The 20,917-nt window shown below is 41.1% G+C and overlaps 1 protein-coding gene across 4 annotated transcripts; it reads left to right on the forward strand.

Annotated features, from left to right (window-relative positions):
- Window positions 1-6,892: 6,892 nt before the first annotated feature.
- sp2 (sp2 transcription factor) lies at window positions 6,893-19,717 on the forward strand. Of its 4 annotated transcripts, none has more exons than XM_082536602.1 (9): window positions 6,893-7,056; window positions 10,640-10,716; window positions 11,687-11,734; window positions 11,947-12,702; window positions 13,685-13,903; window positions 14,218-14,539; window positions 15,945-16,122; window positions 16,249-16,442; window positions 16,661-19,717. In XM_082536602.1, the coding sequence occupies exons 1-9, from the start codon at window positions 7,050-7,052 to the stop codon at window positions 16,759-16,761; spliced, it is 1,902 nt and encodes a 633-aa protein (XP_082392728.1). In that variant the 5' UTR covers window positions 6,893-7,049; the 3' UTR covers window positions 16,762-19,717. The 4 variants fall into 4 exon arrangements, with proteins under 4 accessions (XP_082392728.1, XP_082392729.1, XP_082392730.1 ...); XM_082536603.1 differs by having other exon boundaries at window positions 6,897-7,056; window positions 14,218-14,515; XM_082536604.1 differs by lacking the exon at window positions 11,687-11,734 and having other exon boundaries at window positions 6,897-7,056.
- Window positions 19,718-20,917: the final 1,200 nt, after the last annotated feature.

Raw genomic sequence — 20,917 nt, forward strand, 5'->3', positions numbered from 1 at the left:
AGCAATTGTTGGTCATTGTGTGAGGCTGTGATACACAAACTAAAAGTAGGAAAAATTCAATCTTGGCATACTGAGACCTAACTGACATACTAATATTATTCTACAGACCTATCACTGCTTTGGCATAACTATGACATTAATGACAGATCGACAGTTTTGTCTTAACAGGGTTTATGGATAAATGTGAACTGCTCAGCAAAATCTGTTTTTTTTTTCTTTTTGTAGAAAACCCTCCAAAAACTTTCACTTTAAATAAATCTGCTCCACTATAAAATTTGATGACATTATTTATAAAATAGGAAAACCTGCTATAAAGAAATTAACATCAGCTTAAGAGAACAAGACATTGTGCCATTACTCAATTCAATTTTATTTATACAGCACCAAATCACAACAACAGTCACCTCAAGGCGCTTTATATTGTAAGGTAGACCCTACAACAATACATACAGAGAACAACCCGACAATCATATGACCCCCTATGAGCAAGCCCTGTGGCGACAGTGGGAAGGAAAAACTCCCTTTTAACAGGAAGAAACCTCCGGCAGAACCAGGCTCAGGGAGGGGCGGGGCCATCTGCTGCGACCGGTTGGGGTGAGAGAAGGAAGACAGGATAAAGACATGCTGTGGAAGTATGATTCTCAGCAGAGAGAGCTCTATAAACAGAGAGTGGGAAAGGTGACTGAAGAAGAAATACTCAATGCATCATGGGAATCCCCGGCAGCCTACACCTATTGCAGCATAACTAAGGGAGGATATAGGGTCACCTGATCCAGCCCTTTATAGCTATTATGCATACCCGCTTATGATGAGGTTCAGATTTTTATGCTTGAATTTGTTGTGCAGACTGTTTTATTATTATTATTAGTAATAATAATATTATTTGTTTTTGTTTTTAATGAATTACATGAAATGAATATACCAACATATAAAGCTCAAAATTCAATTTAAGTTTAAATTAAACACTCTTAGTTCATGAATAATTAACAGTTGATAAATAAATTCTTAAAATATCAATATGAATGGTTAAGTCATACCGGCACAGACATCTGGTTGTGTTGTGTGTGTTTCTGTGACCAGCAGACCACCTCATTATTGCAACATTGTTTTTTTAGTCATTTGAACATCAACCCTGAATCAAAACTGCCTCAAAGTGACTAAAGCATGCACAATATATAAAGTGTGTATGAATATAACTAAGTGAACTTAAATAGCTACTGTGATCCAAATTAAATAAAACAATTTAAATTAAGTAAGCAAGTATTGCTTACATTCTGTATATAAACCATTTGTTTATAAAATGTCAAAAAGGCTAAAAACCCGTCACAACATCACGTCCCTTGCTTCACAGCTTCTGGCTTTGAGTTCTTAATGTAGAGTGTGCTTCATTTTTTAATGTCAGCTATTCTCTTTGAAATAGGCTGAAAACTCCTGCCACAGCTTTGGCTTGCTCATGAAGCCTGTTAACTGATAAAAGTGAGATGTCCCAGTTAAATTATGCAGCACTTTCTCTCTGAGGCTCTCCACAGAGGTGCCTGGGGAGAAGGTGGGAGACAGTATCTGCATCCTTCATCAAGCCAACTACAGCACACTTGAGGTGAAGAGGGAGAGAGTGCTTTAACTAAAAGCAGGACTCCGGTTTCCTAAGCTCTTAAAAAACTCATGCAGCGATGCAGGGAGAGGACAGACTGGGAAGAAATGAAAGAGGTCTGTATGTGAATAAGGTCAAGGGTACTTTTTGGGAAAAGCCTATATGAAAAGGCATTACGTGCATTGTGGATGTGAATGGAGTCAATGGGAATGAGCCAATGAGAAAGAAGGCCAGCTCATAGTAGCCTACAAGCTGGCTGAAAGTGCTGGGGGCCAGCTCGGCTGATGCAGACGACAGATGGGCCTGACAGGACATTTTCTTAACAAGTTGAACATCCGACAGAAAAGGTATAAAATGCTCGCAGAGAGTGAATGGCATCATGACATGAGTCAAAAAGGAAAGTCCCTAATCTTTAGTATTCAGATCCCAAAGGAACCAGTCAGTGTTTGAACAAGCTAAAGGTAAGAATGCAAAAATGAAGGTTACACTTTCAGATTCTGTTTTGATGACACGGTTGTATTAGTCATAGGAAGAACACAAGACATTTAAAACCATTAAATAATGTTTGGATGTCACAATGATCTATTCTCTGTCGTTGTGACAGAAAGCTCTGAAATTAGTTCAAAACAGTGTTAATGTGTCATGACTAATGACTCTCTCTCTCTCTCTCTCTCTCTCTCTCTCTATATATATATATATATATATATATATATATATATATATATATATATATATATATATATATATATATATATATATATATATATATATATATATATGGGGGAGGAACTCAATGGGGATGTGGCGTACAACACTAGAGGCCAACTCCAAGCCCATAGCACAAGTCACCATCAAGTGCGGGATCTACCAAGGAGATGCTCTGTCCCCACTGCTGTTCTGCATAGGCCTGAACCCCCTCAGTGAGATCATTAACAAGACTGGCTACGGATACCGACTACAGAACGGAGCAGTTGTCAGCCACCTCCTGTACATGGATGACATCAAGCTGTATGCCAAGAGTGAACGAGACATCGATTCACTGATCCACACTACCAGGCTATACAGCAATGACATTGGAATGTTGTTCGGACTGGAGAAGTGTAGTCGGATGGTAAGAAAGAGAGGGAAGGTAGTCAGAACTGAGGGGACTGAACTACCAGAAGGCAACATTGCAGACATAGAGGACAGTTACTTGGGGATCCCACAGGCGAATGGGAACCATGAAGAGGCCGCTAGAAAAGCTGCAACCACCAAGTACCTGCAGAGGGTCAGGCAAGTCCTGAGGAGTCAGCTGAATGGTAAGAACAAGATCCGGGCCATCAACACGTACGCCCTGCCCGTGATCAGGTACCCTGCTGGGGTAATAGGCTGGCCAAAGGAGGAGATAGAAGCCACTGACATAAAGACAAGAAAGCTCCTTACCATGCATGGAGGGTTTCACCCCAAGTCCAGCACCCTGAGGCTGTACGCTAAGCGGAAGGAAGGGGGCCGGGGACTGGTGAGTGTCAGCACCACAGTCCAGGATGAGACAATGAACAACCAAGAATACATTGGGAAGATGGCCCCAACTGACCGAGTGCTCAGTGAATACCTCAGGCAGCAGAAACCCAAGAAAGAGGAGGGAAATGAGGAACCATCATGGAAGGACAGGCCCCTGCACGGTATGTACCACCAGCAGATAGAGGAGGTGGCTGACATTCAGAAATCCTACCAGTGGCTGGACAAAGCTGGACTGAAAGACAGCACAGAGGCACTAATCATGGCAGCACAAGAACAAGCTCTGAGCACAAGATCCATAGAGGCTGGGGTCTATCACACCAGGCAAGACCCCAGGTGCAGGCTGTGTAAAGATGCCCCAGAGACAATCCAGCACATAACAGCAGGGTGCAAGATGCTAGCAGGCAAGGCATACATGGAACGCCATAACCAAGTGGCCGGCATAGTGTACAGGAACATCTGTGCCGAGTATAACCTGGAAGTCCCGAGGTCAAAATGGGAGATGCCCCCAAGGGTGGTGGAGAATGACCGAGCTAAGATCCTGTGGGACTTCCAGATACAGACGGACAAAATGGTGGTGGCTAACCAACCGGACATAGTGGTGGTAGACAAACAGAAGAAGACGGCCGTAGTGATCGATGTAGCAGTTCCGAATGACAGCAATATCAGGAAGAAGGAACACGAGAAGCTGGAGAAATACCAAGGGCTCAGAGAAGAGCTCGAGAGGATGTGGAGGGTGAAGGTAACGGTGGTCCCCGTGGTAATCGGAGCACTAGGTGCGGTGACTCCCAAGTTAGGCGAGTGGCTCCAGCAGATCCCGGGAACAACAGCGGAGATCTCTGTCCAGAAGAGCGCAGTCCTGGGAACAGCTAAGATACTGCGCAGGACCCTCAAGCTCCCAGGCCTCTGGTAGAGGACCCGAGCTTGAAGGATAAACCGCCCACAGGGGCGTGCTGGGTGTTATGTTTAACATAAATGTAAAAATGGAATTTGTTTTACAGACACTGGTCATGACAATTTAGTATCATACACCAGATATTTTCTGAAATAAAATATTCAAGTAGAAGTTTCAGCTACAGTATTAAGAGCTTTATTTGCTTTATACAAAAAAAAAAAGTTTTTGCCAGTAAAAATATAATTGGAGTTCAACACTGTAAGCCAAATATGTGCTTGTTAAAAGTAAAACAGTAAAACTGTGTCGCTTAATGTTCACAATCACTCTACATTTCTGCCTCCCCTAATATATTCTACAACAATCCAGCTGGTTCCTCACTTACTGAAATATTTAGATAACATACTCACCTGATGATGGCACTAGATCCAAAGACAATGCATCACAAAAGTTACAAAAATAATCTTACGAAGAATCACTGCAGAAATCCTATATATCTGTGCATGCTCACAAAGACAACATGCAAATATACAGCATAATTTCATTTGAGTGAGTTGAGTCTTTTATCGAGCCAAGTATCAGAGATCAATCAAAGATTAAAGAGAGTAGGATTTTTTCTTCTTCTGTGTAGTAATAGACTCAAATCAATAAAACTGTGCAAAACAGAAATTGGATCAGAAAGAGTTGTAAATCAGCCACAGAGAGGGTCAGTTAATGTGATTATATTAGCACAAATCAATTGTGTCTATCAGAAGACAAAAACCAAAGGACAGTAAAAAGGCACAAAGTCTACAAAGATTAAAACAAAGAACAACAACAACAAAAACAAAACATGAAGCGCTATGGTGAAGCAGACAAATCAAACTACTGAAAAAGATATGCAGGAAGGAACACAAATACATCCAAAGAGGTCAAAAGCAAAAAGACAACAAAGAGAGTAATGTGCTTTTAATGTGTCAGCAGGGCCATTGTCTCATAACCTGACAATCATTACAGTCTGCAGTCTATAGATTGGTGGACTAATGACTTGAATGCTGCATCCTCTATTGCATTAGCAGTTACCACACAAGCAGAGAGCTAAATGTCAAAGTGCTTTTCAGGGTAAAACTACAGCCTATTGTGAAGGCTGTGTTGAAAACAACAGGATAAGATAAAAGACATGTCATACATGTTTTAGCCAGGCATCTTTTTTGTGTGTTAAGTACACAGCCACTAACAGCTCCAACATCATTGTGAAGTTTGCGGACGACACTACAGTGGTGGGTCTTATCACCAACGGTGATGAGACGGCTTACAGGGAGGAGGTCAGCGCCCTGACCCACTGGTGTCAAGACAACCATCTCACCCTCAACGTCGCAAAGACAAAGGAGTTGATAGTGGACTTCCGGAGGTGCAGAGAAGTACACACCCCCATCACCATCAACGGCGCTGCTGTGGAGAGAGTGAGCAGCTTCCGGTTCCTTGGTGTACACCTGGCTGAGGATCTTACGTGGTCAGTACACATAAACAAAACAGTGAAGAAGGCGCAGCAGCGCCTCTTCTTTCTCAGGAGACTGAAAAGATTCGGCATGAGCCCCCGCATCCTCAGGACCTTCTATCACTGTGCCATTGAGAGCATCCTCACTGGATGCATCACCACCTGGTATGGCAACAGCACCGCCTACAAATGCAAAGCTCTCCAGCGAGTAGTGCGGTGCTCTGAACGGATAATTGGAGGTGAGCTTCCCTCCCTCCAAGACATCTACAGGAAGCGCTGCCTGAGGAAAGCAGGGAGGATCATCAAGGACTCCAGTCACCCCAGCCATAAACTGTTCAGACTGCTTCCATCAGGAAGGAGGTTCTGCAGCATCCGGTCCCGTACCAGCAGACTGAGAGACAGCTTCTTCCATCAGGCCATCAGACTGCTGAGCACGTCATAGACACCTCAGCTTCACTACTGGAACATTAACATTATGCACTCCATACTGTACAGTAATGCCACTGTTTTGCACATATTCAACTCTGTATATTTTATATATTTTATATACATTTTATTATTATTATTATTATTATTATTATTATTATTTATTTATTTATTTATTTATTTTACTATTTAATTTGTAAAAATGTGTATACACACACACACACACACACACACACACACACACACACACACACACACACGTAGGAAAATATTTAGTATACACATCCAGAAATGCATACACTATTATATATTGTACATATATTTATTAGTTTCAGGTTAGCCATTCTTGTATTTTGCTCGTTTGTGTTGTTGTGTTGTTGTGTTTGCACATCTCTGTTGCTTGTGGGGCTCGCACACAAGAATTTCACTCGCATGTGCTGTGCCAATGTGCCTGCACATGTGATGTGACAATAAAAGTGATTTGATTTGATTTGATTTGATTTTTGCGTGAGTGGACCTTTAAACAAACAGTAATTAAGCCATTAACAGGCCAACATTGTCCAAAAAACAAAACATAAATACATCTAAAATGTACAATATACAAAGCTGTGCAAAGTAGGCTGGTAGTGATATCCTGTACTGTACAGACAAATGTTGAACTATCAATGCAACATATGCTCACAGCTTTAAAATAAATATATAATCCATTCACTGAGCGCAGTCTTTATCCCACATAACGTCCCGCTCCATATCGTGCCACAGTTTAAACAGGTCAGGCACAAGTGACTTAAAGCTCATTGATCAGCGCGGCTGTCATTCTTAGTTTGACTGTACTGCCCCTTAAAGATCACATTGGCCGTCAGGGACGTCAGTGAAGCAGTGCTCCTGCTGTAATAGGGCACTCGCTTGTTCCAGGTCAGTCCTGTTGGAACCGCCCCACTGATCACAATCTAGATATCCCATTGGCCAAACGGTCATCCATCGACCCATGTACAGAAATATGACGTCGGGATTGGCTCAGGTGGACTTCGGTCACAAAGACAGCTAAAGGTAGTTGGTCAGGGTAGACGTCAATTAACTCTCTATTGTCCGTGGATTGGTGCAACAGCGCGGGCGGATTCCTCCATGGGTTCGGTCTGCAAGGCTCGCGGAGAGCGAATGTCGTCATGAGCGGTGGGTAGGAATTAAAACATTGGTGTTTATATTACATTCTACTTCGTAAAACATTATATTTGCGTTGAAGGGAAAGTACTAATCATGCTGTGGTACAAATAACTATGTTTTAGGGGTGTTCGTGCGGTTGTATGTACCAAAATAAGCAGTGCACTTCCGGCAAAGAGCTCCCTTTTTCTGTAACGTTATCAAAGAGAGTTTGACTTGCTAGCTACGCGTCAGCTAGCCAAAATGCTACTGGAAGCTATGTAGCTGGTCCTTTACTTGTTTCTGCCCCCAAATCGATTTGTCCATTTCCACCACATATGAAACCCCACAGCAATACACCGACATATTTTCATGTTGCACCCATTCCCGTCTCGCCTCATTTATTTTTATCAAAGCAAACCAGCACATATATAAGCTAGTCGATAGACATTTGAGTCTGCCTCAGTTGAGTCAGTAGCACTAGCTAGCTTGGTGGCTAACGTTAGCTGCTGTTGCTCTGCAAGCCAACCTAACAGACTGTGTTGCATGGCGGCGCTATTTTGAGGCCGCACTTTTCCCCCATTTGTGTTATTTGCAGGACTTAAAGTCACACTTGCATAACTGATGGGAAGTTCTGTTCTCTGTTGCTATCACCAATCCAAAATGTGTCAGAATGGAGAGATTAGTGGCTCGCTCAGCAGGCTGAGATATCCCCGAGTGAAAGTCTGTTGCTTTGGTAGTCATGTTCAGACGTTTCGATTAACAGCTGCATTTTATAATGCTTTTACTAGATGAGGCAGGCAGCTCCAACAGAGGAACTCCTTCCTGTTTGTACAGCTGATCACCAGCCACGACACAGAGATGAGTTTATTGTGTGTCAGGCTTAAGTTTACTGTCGACAGATGAGCTGGCAGATACAGACGGCACAGTTTGTAGAAAAGAGGAATTTGTACTTCAGGCATTTCCTCATAACTAGCAAGTTATTGTCTGACGTCGGCATTGTATGGAATGCTTTTTTATGGAATATTATTACACTTGTGGTGTCAGGCACTGGAATGTTGGTGACAGATCCAGTGCATTGGTTTTGGAGTGAGGCTGTCCTAGGTCAGGATGCCTAACTGGAATGAGATCAGGGTGCCTTGCATGTCTGTTTTTTGTTCCTTAGAGTTTTTTTTTATTTGTATTTTAGTGGCAGGGTGTGTTGTTCTGCAGGGTGATGTCAAAGGTGTGGCCTGTGTTCTTGGTGTGCAACAAAGTTAGTCAAAGTACCCACACGAGTACCAGGAACTAAAGTTTCACTGCAGAACCTTGAATTGTAGCACATAATGGCAGTGCTTTTAATGTTGTTAGTGATGGGTGTATTGCAACATCATTTTCCTCAATAAAAATGTAAGAGAAGTTCAATAAATGATCATTGTAATACTTGTGCATTTTTGTGTTTTACGTGTGTGGACAGAAATGCTGTGCAAAGGGTGAAGACAAGAAAGATCACTGAACTACATAAGTTCTTGAAGAAAGCTGCATTTGCACTCTTACAAAGAAACTAAGTTGTTTCTCTGCAAACTGTGGTGAAGGTACATGCTTTCAAAGACAGGCAACCACAAACCTGTTTCATAATTTATAACACCTGTTAGAGCAGGCAGAGAATAACTAAGCCCCAAACATTACAACTCCAAACAAGTGTTGGTGGCAATGTTATTGCAGTATCTGTGTTAATTTACATATACACACTTGTGCAATCATTTTTTTATCATGATGAAAGGACACCGCTCTAATTCATCTTACTTTGTTTTATACATTTATATAAAATATGGCCATTGGCTTACAAATCTGCATGTTGCAGATCTATGATGATGAATCACTTCTTTATCATCATCCTGTGTATTTGTCACAAATATCGGGACAGCCTGAAGAGTGATCTGTGGCTACCATGTGGTCATATATCTTATCTGCTGGTTGAGTTCAGGTGTTTTCCAGCTTAGATATGTAGCTCAACAGGGTTTAGGGGACAGTACTGGACTACTGTCCCAGTAGTGTTTATCGTTTTACATTTGTCATTATTGTTAATAGATGTTAAAAATGCCTGCGAGTATTTCTGTTCTATAAAATCCCAAATTAAAATATTTGAATCTGTCACAGATCCCTTGGCTTTTAAATTGCATATTTGTGTGTTGTTCTTGAATTTATATAAATTATTAAAAAAAAGTGGAGATTGTATCGTGTGCACTAGCTGTGTTGTAGTTCAAGCAGTAATGGATAGTAAAACAGCTTGCATTGCTTTATCCACAGTTCCACAGCAGTTCTGTTTGACAATAACAGCATCGACCTATTTTGGCCATTAGGCTGCTTTGCTTGGCTCTCAAGATTTATCCTGCTCTTAAACTGCTGCTGGGCAGCCTGCCCTAAATGTACTTATGCTAACTGTTGAAATGGAAATATAATATGCTCAATATATTTACTGTCTTTTTCTCGTATAATATTTTTGAGCGCAGTCCAATGTATTTTTTTTTTTGCTCAGAGTATTTGACATGTGGCCAGTAGATTGACATTTGCTGTTAGAACACACACAACCTCTGGCAGACACAACTTGTTAAGTTTATGAAGTACAGGTATCACAGCTCTTTCTCGATTGACTAAATTTTGATCTGGTTAATGACCTAAGTTTATATTAGACTGGATCAAAAACAAGTCAAATAGCAAAAGATGTGCTGCGGTACCTAAAAGAACCGTGTATATTTATCAAAGAGATCAGTAGGTGTCTGCATTATTCCCCACGTACTGGAAAACTTTAAAGCTTCAGTTCCGTACACTGCTTTGCATTAGTGGTAACTGTTTTTCAGAGCAGGCTTTAGAGATCGTCTGCATTGTTTATGTTATTTATTTTGGCCAGTTAGCTCTTTGTGGTATATTCCATCACAGTGGAAATTTTGTATTCCTTTATAATTCTGTTATTGATGCAGTTTAATGTGTGTGAATATACAAAATCTCCACTAAGTTACCGAGAAAATTGAATAAATGACCTATTTAAATTTAATATGTGGAATAGATGTGGAGTAGATTCTGGACAAAAATAGAGAAAACATAGAAACCTTTGAAGGAAAAGCATTTGTTTCCCATCTCTGTCACTGGTAAATGTGGCTGACTCATGCAAATTGCAATTATGGTGATTTAACAACAACAACAACAACATGATATATTGACTCTTGACAGATAGCTTCTAATGACTCTGCTAATAACATGCGTGAGTTGAATATTTTTAATATCGTCAACATATTGGAGGGAAAATATTTTCTCGAAACCTCAAAAAACAAACAAACAAACAAAAAAGCACAACTCTGTCATTCCTGAATCCTTTAAGAGATGTGAGTCATATAAATATCCCACATGTTTGGTGAAAATGAAAGTGTCAGCATGCAAATGAATGCGTTAATTAGCGCAGTTAATGGCATCATTTGTGTAATTGATGACATTTAATGATCATATAGCAGTTTAAGTGAGATACTGCATGGCTTGTCCTTCACAGAGCTCTTCTGTTTTGTTGCAATGTCCTGTGATACCCTTGAATAGCTTAACCATTGCAGGCAGCCTGAAATCTCTCTGCTGTGCGTTTTTTCAGAACAACAGGACAGTATGGCTACCACTGTCGCTGTCAGTCCCAGCGAATACCTTCAGCCCTCCTCTGCTTCAACACAAGTGAGTAGCAGCCACAAGCCTCGGCTGTGCACGCATGTTGCACTGTTGCAATCTCTTCTCTTACTGTTGCTCTTAACATCTGTTGTGTTCATATTGCTGCCATATCTTTGTGCTAATATACACTGTGTGTTTATTTTTCTGTAGAATTCCTTTGATGTTTAGTGCATTGTAAGCATTGAGTGTTTTTTAACCCTCAATTGCAAATCGCTGATGGAGTACTGTTGTTACCCTGCCTGGCGGGCAGTGTGGACACCTAAGTTTGTGAATGCGATAACTTGAGTGAATACCATAGGTGCATCTACTAAAAATCTCGGTGGTTAAGTTTTCTGAAAATCTTGTGAATGCAATAACTCGAGAACAAGGCCGCGTAGAATTTTGAAATTAACATACATACAAAAACGACACTGTGTAAGTTAAGATGTCATGATAAGTTTATTGTCAAATTTAAAACTGCTTTGACTGGAAAAAACCCCCAGAGACATTTAAACAAATGATAAAGAACCAGTCAACTGTTCTAACTTACCGCTGTTATCTGGACCCTTACGCCCACTAATTATGGATTATGGCAGCATTATCATTACTTTCTCAGATGAGGTTAGATCCAGATTCGGTGCTCTTGCACTAGTTTAGTTTGGAAATGGAAAAGCGGCCCTCACTTCTCTATGTGCCAGGATAGAGCTGATGTGCTATATTTTTCTAACAAAAACAATATATTCTATAAATTCAGTCACTGTTTTGCTTCGATGTTGATCAATATCTGAGAGACACAACTGCACAATTGGGAATTTAAATACTAATGACATCGCTTTGTGTCTTGCACCAGTAGTCACTAAACCTTTTTCACTTTTGTTGTATCAACCTTCTTAGTCCCAACTTAAACCCGTTTGTTGCCTCAAATACATGAAGCGGTCCAGTGTATATAAAGTGTGCTGAAGATGGCATTAATGTAGAATGCTTCCCTGTCCTGCAGCTTGATGATCACACATTTGGACCAAAGAGGGGCACAAAGGCATCGCAGGTGGAAACTCCTACACCTACTACACCACTTAATCGCTACTGATTATGATTCTTAATGTGTAGTTGTAGGCCTACCTGTTGGGTTGTGTTAACTTGTTTTGTTTTAGCTTTTGATCTGACTACTACCTCATCCTATCGTTCCCTTAGTGCTGAATTCTTCTTGTTCAGGCTGGTTTTAATGCAGGCTTGGACTATGTTTCTGTCTTCCCACAGGACACTCAGCCCTCTCCTTTGGCTCTGCTGGCTGCCACCTGCAGTAAAATCGGCCCTCCTGCTGCTCAGGCTCCTGTCACCTCTCCGCCAGCGCAGCCACAACCTCGCCGGCTCCTTCCTATAAAGCCAGCTCCAATAGCGCCAGCTCCACCGAAAAACCTTGGTTTCCTTTCAACAAAGGGCAATGTGATCCAGCTACCTGCTGGCCTGGGCTCCACAGCTCCTGGCAGCCCCATCGTCCTTACTATCCAGCAGAGTCCTGCTTGTACCGGCACCTCGGCCACTCCTGGCATCCAGTATCAGGTGGTGCCGCAGATCCAGGGTGCACAAACCATTCAAGTGATGCCACAGGGAGGTCAGATCCAGCTCATACCCGGTACCAACCAGGCCATCATTACCACTCCCATGACCATGCCGGCTCCGGCTGCAGCCACTGCTCCTGTCACGCCACAGAAGACCGTAGCCATCAAGCCCTCCCTCAAGGTGCGGAAGCCAAACAATACAGCTACAAACGTTGTGCAGCTGCCCAGTGGACTTACAATTCCCCTCAACGTGGCTACAGGGGAAGTGGGTGGGACACAAATCATCACAGAGACAGCTGCAGCCCCTCCCACTCCTGGAAAGGCACGACGAGGGAGGAAAAAAAAGGCAGTACTGGCTGCTGAGCCTCCACCGCCGCCTCCAGCACAGGCTGCCTCTCCAACCCCAGAGCAGATGGAGACCATCCTAATAGAAGCTGGTGATAACATCATACAGGTACCCCTATTTGTTATTGTTTCTGGTACTGAAAAGCATAAACAAAGGCACGATTTATTTGTTTTAAGTTAATCTTCAAACAGACTTAATGGTCCCCTTCTAAATATGTGTTCTCTTTGAACTGTCAGTGTTTTATTTAAAGTTTGTCAAATTATAACATTACGCAGACACAAGTTTGACATGTAAGCTAGTCTCGGCATCTACTCTCACTGCTCTTAGTCTAGCATTTACTGCATGTTAAGTAGAAGTCCCCAAATGCCATATATATTTAATTAATTATCAGTTATTTTATTTTTTAATTCTCTCTTTTTTGTTGAAAATAAGTGTAACTGATTCTGTTTTATCACAGAGTATACTTCTTAAGGTTTGTGCTCCTGTAATACAAGCCGGGCTTGAGCACTGGGACTTTTTGATCTTAATAAAAATGTATGTATGCTAATGAATGTTAATAACCTGCTGTTCCTGTTATCATTTTTTTGTGAGGAGTCAAAAAAGAAGAAAAAAAAAACAGGAAACTGTCAACTGTTTTACATCTTCAGAAGCATCTGCTTCCTAATTAGCCTCAGGACAGTTTCAGTTTTGGGCAGGCAGTTGTTTTATGGTACAAAGCTTGTTTCTTTTTTTGTTTTTGTTTTTTTTTTTTAATTTGTGATGTGTTCTTCTGCCACCAAATGGTTAAAACAAAAAGTCTTTTTAGTGTTACAACCACTTTTTGTTTTTCACGCTCAAAAGGTTCCCTGTGACATAAATATACTACCAAAGCGAGTAAATGTGTGTGCAGTTCAGATTGATAAAATCCGCAGTTAAACAGAAACCACAATATTGTTATCGAGTTTGAAATTCTACTTTGAAACACTCAACCCAGTCTATAGCTAACTGTTAAATGAATGTTTAGCCTTTCAGTGTGGTCAAAACATTGAAGATGTTGGCTAAAGCCTACGTATGAGGATTACTGGTCAGCTTCTTCTCTCTATATTCACAGGCAGGGAACAATTTACTGATTGTGCAAAGTCCTGGGCAACCTGCTATGGTGCAACAGGTCCAGCTGGTCCAGCCCAAACCAGATTCTCAGGTGGTTCAGATCCCACAACAGGCTTTGAAGGTGGTACAGGCTGCCTCTGCTACGTTGCCACCCGTCCCGCAGAGACAGTCTGTCTCCTCGAATCTGCAGGTCACTCCAACAGAAACATCACCAACGCAGGTATCTGTTCAGGCTTATTGTTTCTTTAACTCTTAATATTTTTAGTCTGTTGTGTCAGGAAAGGCATCCAGTGTAAAATTCTGCTAAATCAATATCTAGCACTACCTGCTGAGGTAACTCCTTGTAAATAAGGAAGCAGCTGAAAATGACTTCTTCTGTTTATTATGAATACCTCAGGAACGGTAGCAAAGGACCATGTGACATTTTTACAACTAAGCTAGCAACATGTCAAAGTCATATATAAGATAATATAACAGTTTAACTAGGAATTAGTTTAACATTTTAAGTAAACTTAGTGATATTTTTTTCCCCAGATTCTCTTTAAAACAGCATCAGGTGAATGGCAATCGGTTCAGCTTCAGGACTCCATGACAACAACAACCCCTGCCACCACAGTTGCCCCTACCACCACTGTCGCACCACCAGCTGGCTCCAAGAGAACACAAGCTACCGGAGGACGAAAGGAGCGGACCTTGGCAAAAATTGCCCCTGCAGGTGGAATGATACAATTGAACACATCGCAGCTCACCTCAGCAGCACAAGCAGTGCAGACCATCAGCATCAACGGGGTCCAAGTTCAGGGAGTTCCTGTTACCATCACCAATGCAGGCGGTGAGCTGATGCTAGATGCTTTGGGTTTGTTTGTTTTTTTTTCTTCAAGCTTTCCACTGGCTGTTTATAGAGCCAATGTTATTGTCTAGTACTACTGATAAATACACTGGGGTGTTTATGCAGCGCATGCATGGTGTGCAGCACACTGGGGGGGGACCCCACCACCCTCATTTCCCATTTTGAGGAAATGCAGTGGTGGAAGAACTTGGATTGGAGTTGAAGTTTGAAGTAATTGTAATTTTTGTGTTAAACGAATAGAACACCATCTGCAGTTGTTGTTTTACTGGATACTCGCCTCTCTCTTAAGTTCTGTTGCTGCTTACCAGCAGTCCCTAGCCATTTCTGTTTTGTGCAAGAGGTGGACCAGTTTACAGACATGTGAAAAATAATATTTTCAACGAACTTTATGCAGTCTTGTGAAAAAATGAAGTAAACCCTTTCCTGCTCGCATGGCAGTTTAGAAGGTAAGTAGCAGCCGAGTGCTACACAACACAGCACATCAGCACAGACACCTCATAAAAACTGTCAAGCGTGGGAGCAGAGGCTTGTTTTGCAACCACAGGATCTGGATGCCCTGCAGTCATTGAGTCAACCATGAGCAGTCAACCCAAGCACACCAGCAAATCTCCAACAAAATAGATGTAAAAGAAATGATTCAAAGTGTTCCAGAGGCTCCGTAAAAGTCCAGATCTCATCCTGATTAAAATGCTGTGGTCAGACTTTAAGAGAGCTTAGTGTAAATTCACGTCCACGAACCTCAACGAAGCAACCTTGTAAAGAAGCGTCGGTCAGACTCGTCCATAACAATGTGAGAGGCTGATAGTTATACAGAAAACAATTACTTCATGTTATTGCTGCTAAAGACATTCACTGAGAATAGAAGCACTGCTCCTCCACATTGAAAAATGATTTGACCGTCTGATGAGGATGCTTTATCGATGCCTCTGAAGTGGGGTGTTTTGGGCATCTCCTACTGGAAAGAGGCCTCAGGTCAGACCCAGGTCTGGTGTTAAAGATAGCAGACCTGGGTCTGAGAGAGTTTATATCTGTTGGCTGGCTTGGGGATGACTCTTTGTCTGTCCAGATGAAGAAGAGATGGCTGGGGTGAGGGAAGTCTGCTGCCCCTCCAACCCAAACCCAGATAAGCAGTCAAACGGCTGGATAAAATAACTTTATCAGTTGTCAGTTATTTATGTTAATAAAGAATAATGTTGACCTTTTCCTCAGTCAAAGAGCAAAAGCAGCTGAAAGTTTGCAATGTGTTTAAAAACTCTAAAACAAAAATGAAATTTTATTTTGCAACATATAGCTTTCGCATCTTAATTTATTGTTGATTAGAATTTCAGTTCACTGATGGCAGTAAACTGAATTATCCAGCTCCTGCAGAAGCCCTGCTGTTTGTCTTACAATGAGTCTCTGCGTTTGTTAGGCCAGCAGCACCTAACGGTGCAGACCATGCAGGGTGGAGGGCTCCAGCTGGCCACAGCACAGGGCCAGCCTGCTATTCAGGTAGACCAGACCCTCACCCTGGAGTTGCCTGGCCAGCCAGGAGAAAAGAAACGACGCATGGCCTGCACTTGCCCCAACTGTAAAGATGCAGACAAGAGGTGAGTCTGTCAAAGGATGGGTTGGGATCAGTTCTACATTTTGGGAAGTTCATATTATACTTTTTAGCACTCAGACTATTAAAACTCTCATACTGATAAAGGGTTTGAATTTTGTTCACTGTTTAGACCCAGTGAGGTGGGAAAGAGGAAACACATCTGCCACGTCCCTGGCTGTGAAAAGACTTTTAGGAAAACATCTCTGCTCAGAGCTCATGTCCGGCTGCACACTGGTGAAAGACCCTTCGTCTGCAACTGGGTTTTCTGTGGGAAACGTTTCACGCGCAGTGACGAGCTGCAGAGGCACGCCAGGACGCACACAGGTGCTCTGGACACAAACAAACAGAATCATCAAATCACTCTGTATTAAACTTCACTTCACATACAGAGGAAAAATAGGCACACAGAGTTGCTAAATACACTTAAAAACTTAACAATCCAGACATTTTTACAAATTATGTTTTTAAAAACACCTATTGTTTCTTCATTATTGAACGTGCATTAAAAATATTACTCAATACATTTTTTTTCCCTCCCACAGGAGACAAGCGCTTTGAGTGCAGCCAGTGTCAGAAACGCTTCATGCGGAGCGACCACCTGACAAAGCATTACAAGACTCACATAAACACCAAGAACTTGTGAGCAGACGGTATACAGATACAAAAACTCAGAAAGTAACTGTGTTACAGGAAGGATGGGCAGTGGAGATGAGACCAAGGGATTGTGCTTGTGACTTATCCCACAATGGGAAACTCTCCAGAATGAAATGCTTGATTCCCTGTCACTCTTCAAGGACACTGTGTAGCGTGGTGTACAAAGGAACCCTTCCTGGTGGACTTCAAACTTTCAGCAAATTTATTGACCATTTTTTAAACATTTTTTTTCCCCATTTGGTCTGAACATGTGGACAGATTACTGTGACTGAATTTGTAAGGTAAAAATGCTTTAGATTTAAATGCTTAACTCTGCTAGATTATTTATGAACTCCTCTACTTCTCTGGCGGAAGAACATATACAGATTTTTTTTATTTTTTACTTTTAGAAAACCCAACATCATCAGTCTCTTTTATATTGTTTTTTCTTCTACCACAAAAACCTTCATACTCTTTATTACAGAATATTAAGAAATTTCAGAAATTGAGGGTGAGCCCCCCCCCAGTAATGTAAAAATAAATCACAAAAAACCAAACAGACCACAATTAAGGAAGTGCTGGAGCTATAACAGTATATCATTTCTGTGAGCTCTGGTAGGTCCCTGGTTACCAGTAGTGATCTAAATGCAGCAATATGATGCGATCTGCAAAGTTGGCTAATGTTGGGAATTGTGTTGGGAAATTGATTGTTTAAATTTAAGGAAGGGTAATTAATTAGAAAATATAATACTCCAAGAATTAGTCCTTGTGGAACACCAAAGTAAAGAGGATGGAGTTTTGTAAACCATGAAACGGATAAAGGAAAAGCAGAATCTAACCTCTTTAAGCCACAAAGAGGAAGCTGTTGCTAAAGATGTGGAGGAAACATATTAAGTATCTTAAAATTCAACAATGAAAATTTACACACTGCTCATGGTGGCTCCAGGTGTTTCCTCTGTTGAGTTGAGACAGTTGGTGCTCTTTTATCATGAGTTGTGTGTAATAGATGAAATGTTTGAGAGTGTACCATTGTTCTTTTCAAGTTTATCAGGAAAATGTCTGATAGTTATGTATTTATACTACCTAAAATTCTCTACCTTTACACAGGCACTGCAAGAAGTTTCAAATATCAGGAAAATTAAATAAAATTGTTAAAGGCTGGTGAGATGGCCCAGAAATGCATAGAAAGACTTTTGCTGATGAGCTAAGTTTTACTGAGTTTAGACGCTAAAGATTTAATTTGGTGAAATATTAGCAGTAAGAAGAGTTGATAACTCAAATGCAAAACATGCTCTTGCATCTGTGGTCCACACTTTGTTTCTACATAGTTGGTTATTTACCATGTATAACAAGACATGTACACTTACTTCTAGGGCTGTGTATCAGATTGCCATTTATTTTTGTATAGCTCCTGAAGTTTAGCCATCCAGTCATTAATCACATTAGTTCCAAGTCAAACCAGTCTTAGTTTTAGATTGATTTTATTTGAGTTCTTAAATGGTTGCATGTTCATAGTTGACAACTAACTTTGACAAACTTAATGATTTCTGCTTCTTTTATTACCTGTTTATAACCTGAATAGTTCAAGTTTCATCGTGGCAGGAAACATGTTCACCCTTCTCAAACTAAAGAACCTAAAAATTTGGTACCTCCAACACTTTCTCCTAGTTTACTCATTTAAAAAACGAACAAAACTACACTTTAGTCTTTCTTTCATTGTTCAGATTTGATGAATTGTAGCCTATGCATTGCTGTATATAAGATCAGACTTTTAATTATTTGGCCTGACTTGACAATCATGTCACAAGATGCAAAAAAACAGGAAAAAATAAAGCTTTCTCAGGCCTTCTATGAGTTACACAATGTTTTCCAGCTATATGATGGCTTTAATTCTAAATTAACACTTAAGATGTTTTTGTGATGTACAGATGACCAGCATTAGCCCTGCTGCACAGTACTGATATAACTTTCTTTAATCTCATTTGTTTTACAGAAAATGTACATTTGCTCAGTGATTTTGATGTTATGAAGATAAGCTGACCGTTTTCTAACAAGTCAGCAGTGAGTTTGAAGCCTGAAATTGCCGGGGAGTTATTTAAAGAAGTACATTAAGTCATTGCTTAACAAGGTTTTTTTTGGTCAAATTATCCAGCAGAGCAGCTTCACAGTGAGGTTTGTTTCTGGTAGATGGTGCAGGCTTGCTACAGGTTGTGCAAAGCAGAGAAATTTGACCAAAAAAGCTCAAGTCCGATTTGTTTTCAAAGCACTTTGAACAAAGTGCTTTAAAAAGGTGACGTTGAGAGAGAGAGAGACAGAGGCTGCTCATATTTATGTTTGTATTTCATGAGTGAATATGTAAATAAAACGTGTCTGTCAGACACGGTAAATGTAGGATATTAAAAATTGGTAAGCTGCATAGTTTTGTGGTTGGCGTAGCCAGCCTTGAAGGAAGTGGACTTTGTACAGTGTTTTAAGGAAAAAAACATATATATGTGACATTGTATAGCTTCATTCCTGCTTTGTATAAGACTTCTAGATCTTTTTTCTATGAATTAAAGATGCCTTAGACAGCTGCACCCAGTATTTAAAGATGTTTTTTTTCTTTCTAATTCCAGGTAACAACATTTGTAAAATTTTGTTTTGTGTTTTTAACTTATGTTACATGCTAATGTCATGTGCACTGATTAAACTCCCAGGTTCCAAAATTTGTAAATTTAATGTTGATTGTAATTAAATATAATGTGTTTTTTCCCCTGAATTAAGTCATTTCTGTTGCTTGGTTTCTGTGAATGAAATGCTTCTTCTCCAAGCCTATATGTCATAAAGTGTTCTACAAACCTTTTTTTGTGTATATCAGGAGAACCAAGAGAACCAGCAATTAATTTTCTAAGTTGTATAAAGGTGCTAAAACATAGTTTGCTCCTTTTCTACCATCACCCCCCCCTCAATAAAGAACTCATACCTTATCAACTGCGTCACTCTTTTTAACTTTCATTTTGGGACTAATAATAGATTAATTATATTCATACTTAATGTGATTATTGTTTGTCAGGAATAGAAGGATAATCGTGGTCTTTGTGTAAATAAATCACAACCAAGCACATATTTTTTTATGCCTGGTAGGCTGTAACAGCCTTATTTGGATAATTAAGCCTTATAGAAGCATCATTACTGATTTTAGTGCCATAACAATTTTTAAAAAAATAATTTTTATTTTTTTTTTATTTTTATTTTTTTCTTTTAAATGACATCAGAAACAGCAGTATGCGACATTTACGTGATGGCAGAGCTTCAGTTCATCCTTTGTCATTTTTTTTTTTTTTTTTATTTTTTTTTTTTTAATAAATAGGACAGGGGGAATGAATGAGAGAAAGAGGGGGAGAGAAAGAAAGAAAACCAAAGGGGAGAAGGGGGGGGAAGAGAGAGAAAAAAAAAAGAACTCCTGGGTCACCTGTATGGAGAAAAAAACAAAAAAAACAAACAGAGGAGACAGCAAACAACAAAGAGCAACATAATAATAGAGAAAACAAAGCACCATCACAATAAACTAGCTAGTCATAGATATCAATATTTACTAAATAATAAACGATATTGTGCAGCACGCAAGATAGACAGCGCACAGTGTGCTTTGAGGTAGCAGCCAAGAAAGCTTTAGTCCACGTCTGTGAATACCCATGTGTGCATACCTGTGTGGATCAGCATGCTTGCATTCCAAAGGTTTCTCCATGTAATGATCTGCTAGGGAGTGTGGGGGGGCCACAGCCCCGTCCTCCAGGGTGTGAAGCGGGTATGGAGGAGATCAAAACTCCAGACATCCAGAGGCCCCCAGAACACAAGAGACCATGGAAGACCAACAGAGGGGCAGCCGCGCCACTGTCCCAGTAAGAGCTGAGGAGAGTCCCAGATGAGGGCTCGCCCAGCAGCCGCGGAGCAGAAGTCAGGGGGAGTTGCAGTGACGCGCCCGTGAGCTCCGCCGGCCCCCAGCTGTGCCTGAGTGACCGAGCCCCAGGCCGAGAGGCCGGGGGCACCCCACCTCCAAAGGGGCCCGAGCGAGCCCCAGGCCCCAGGCCCCGACAAGCGGCCGCCAAGGAGTGAGCCGGTGTGTACCTGGACGCCCACCCCCAGACACAAAGAACCACCAACACACCGACACCTGAGGGAGTCCG

The sequence above is a fragment of the Aulonocara stuartgranti genome (genome assembly GCF_965226115.1).
Source record: "Aulonocara stuartgranti genome assembly, chromosome: 6".
In the NCBI taxonomy this organism is placed as follows: Eukaryota; Metazoa; Chordata; class Actinopteri; order Cichliformes; family Cichlidae; genus Aulonocara; species Aulonocara stuartgranti.

Excerpts from the sequence above, each read along its gene's own strand:
- sp2 (XM_082536602.1), top strand. Across the intron at positions 14,540-15,944 it reads GCTGATGCTAGATGCTTTGG|GCCAGCAGCACCTAACGGTG; the intron begins GTTTGTTTGTTT and ends TGCGTTTGTTAG. Across the intron at positions 16,123-16,248 it reads TGTAAAGATGCAGACAAGAG|ACCCAGTGAGGTGGGAAAGA; the intron begins GTGAGTCTGTCA and ends TTCACTGTTTAG.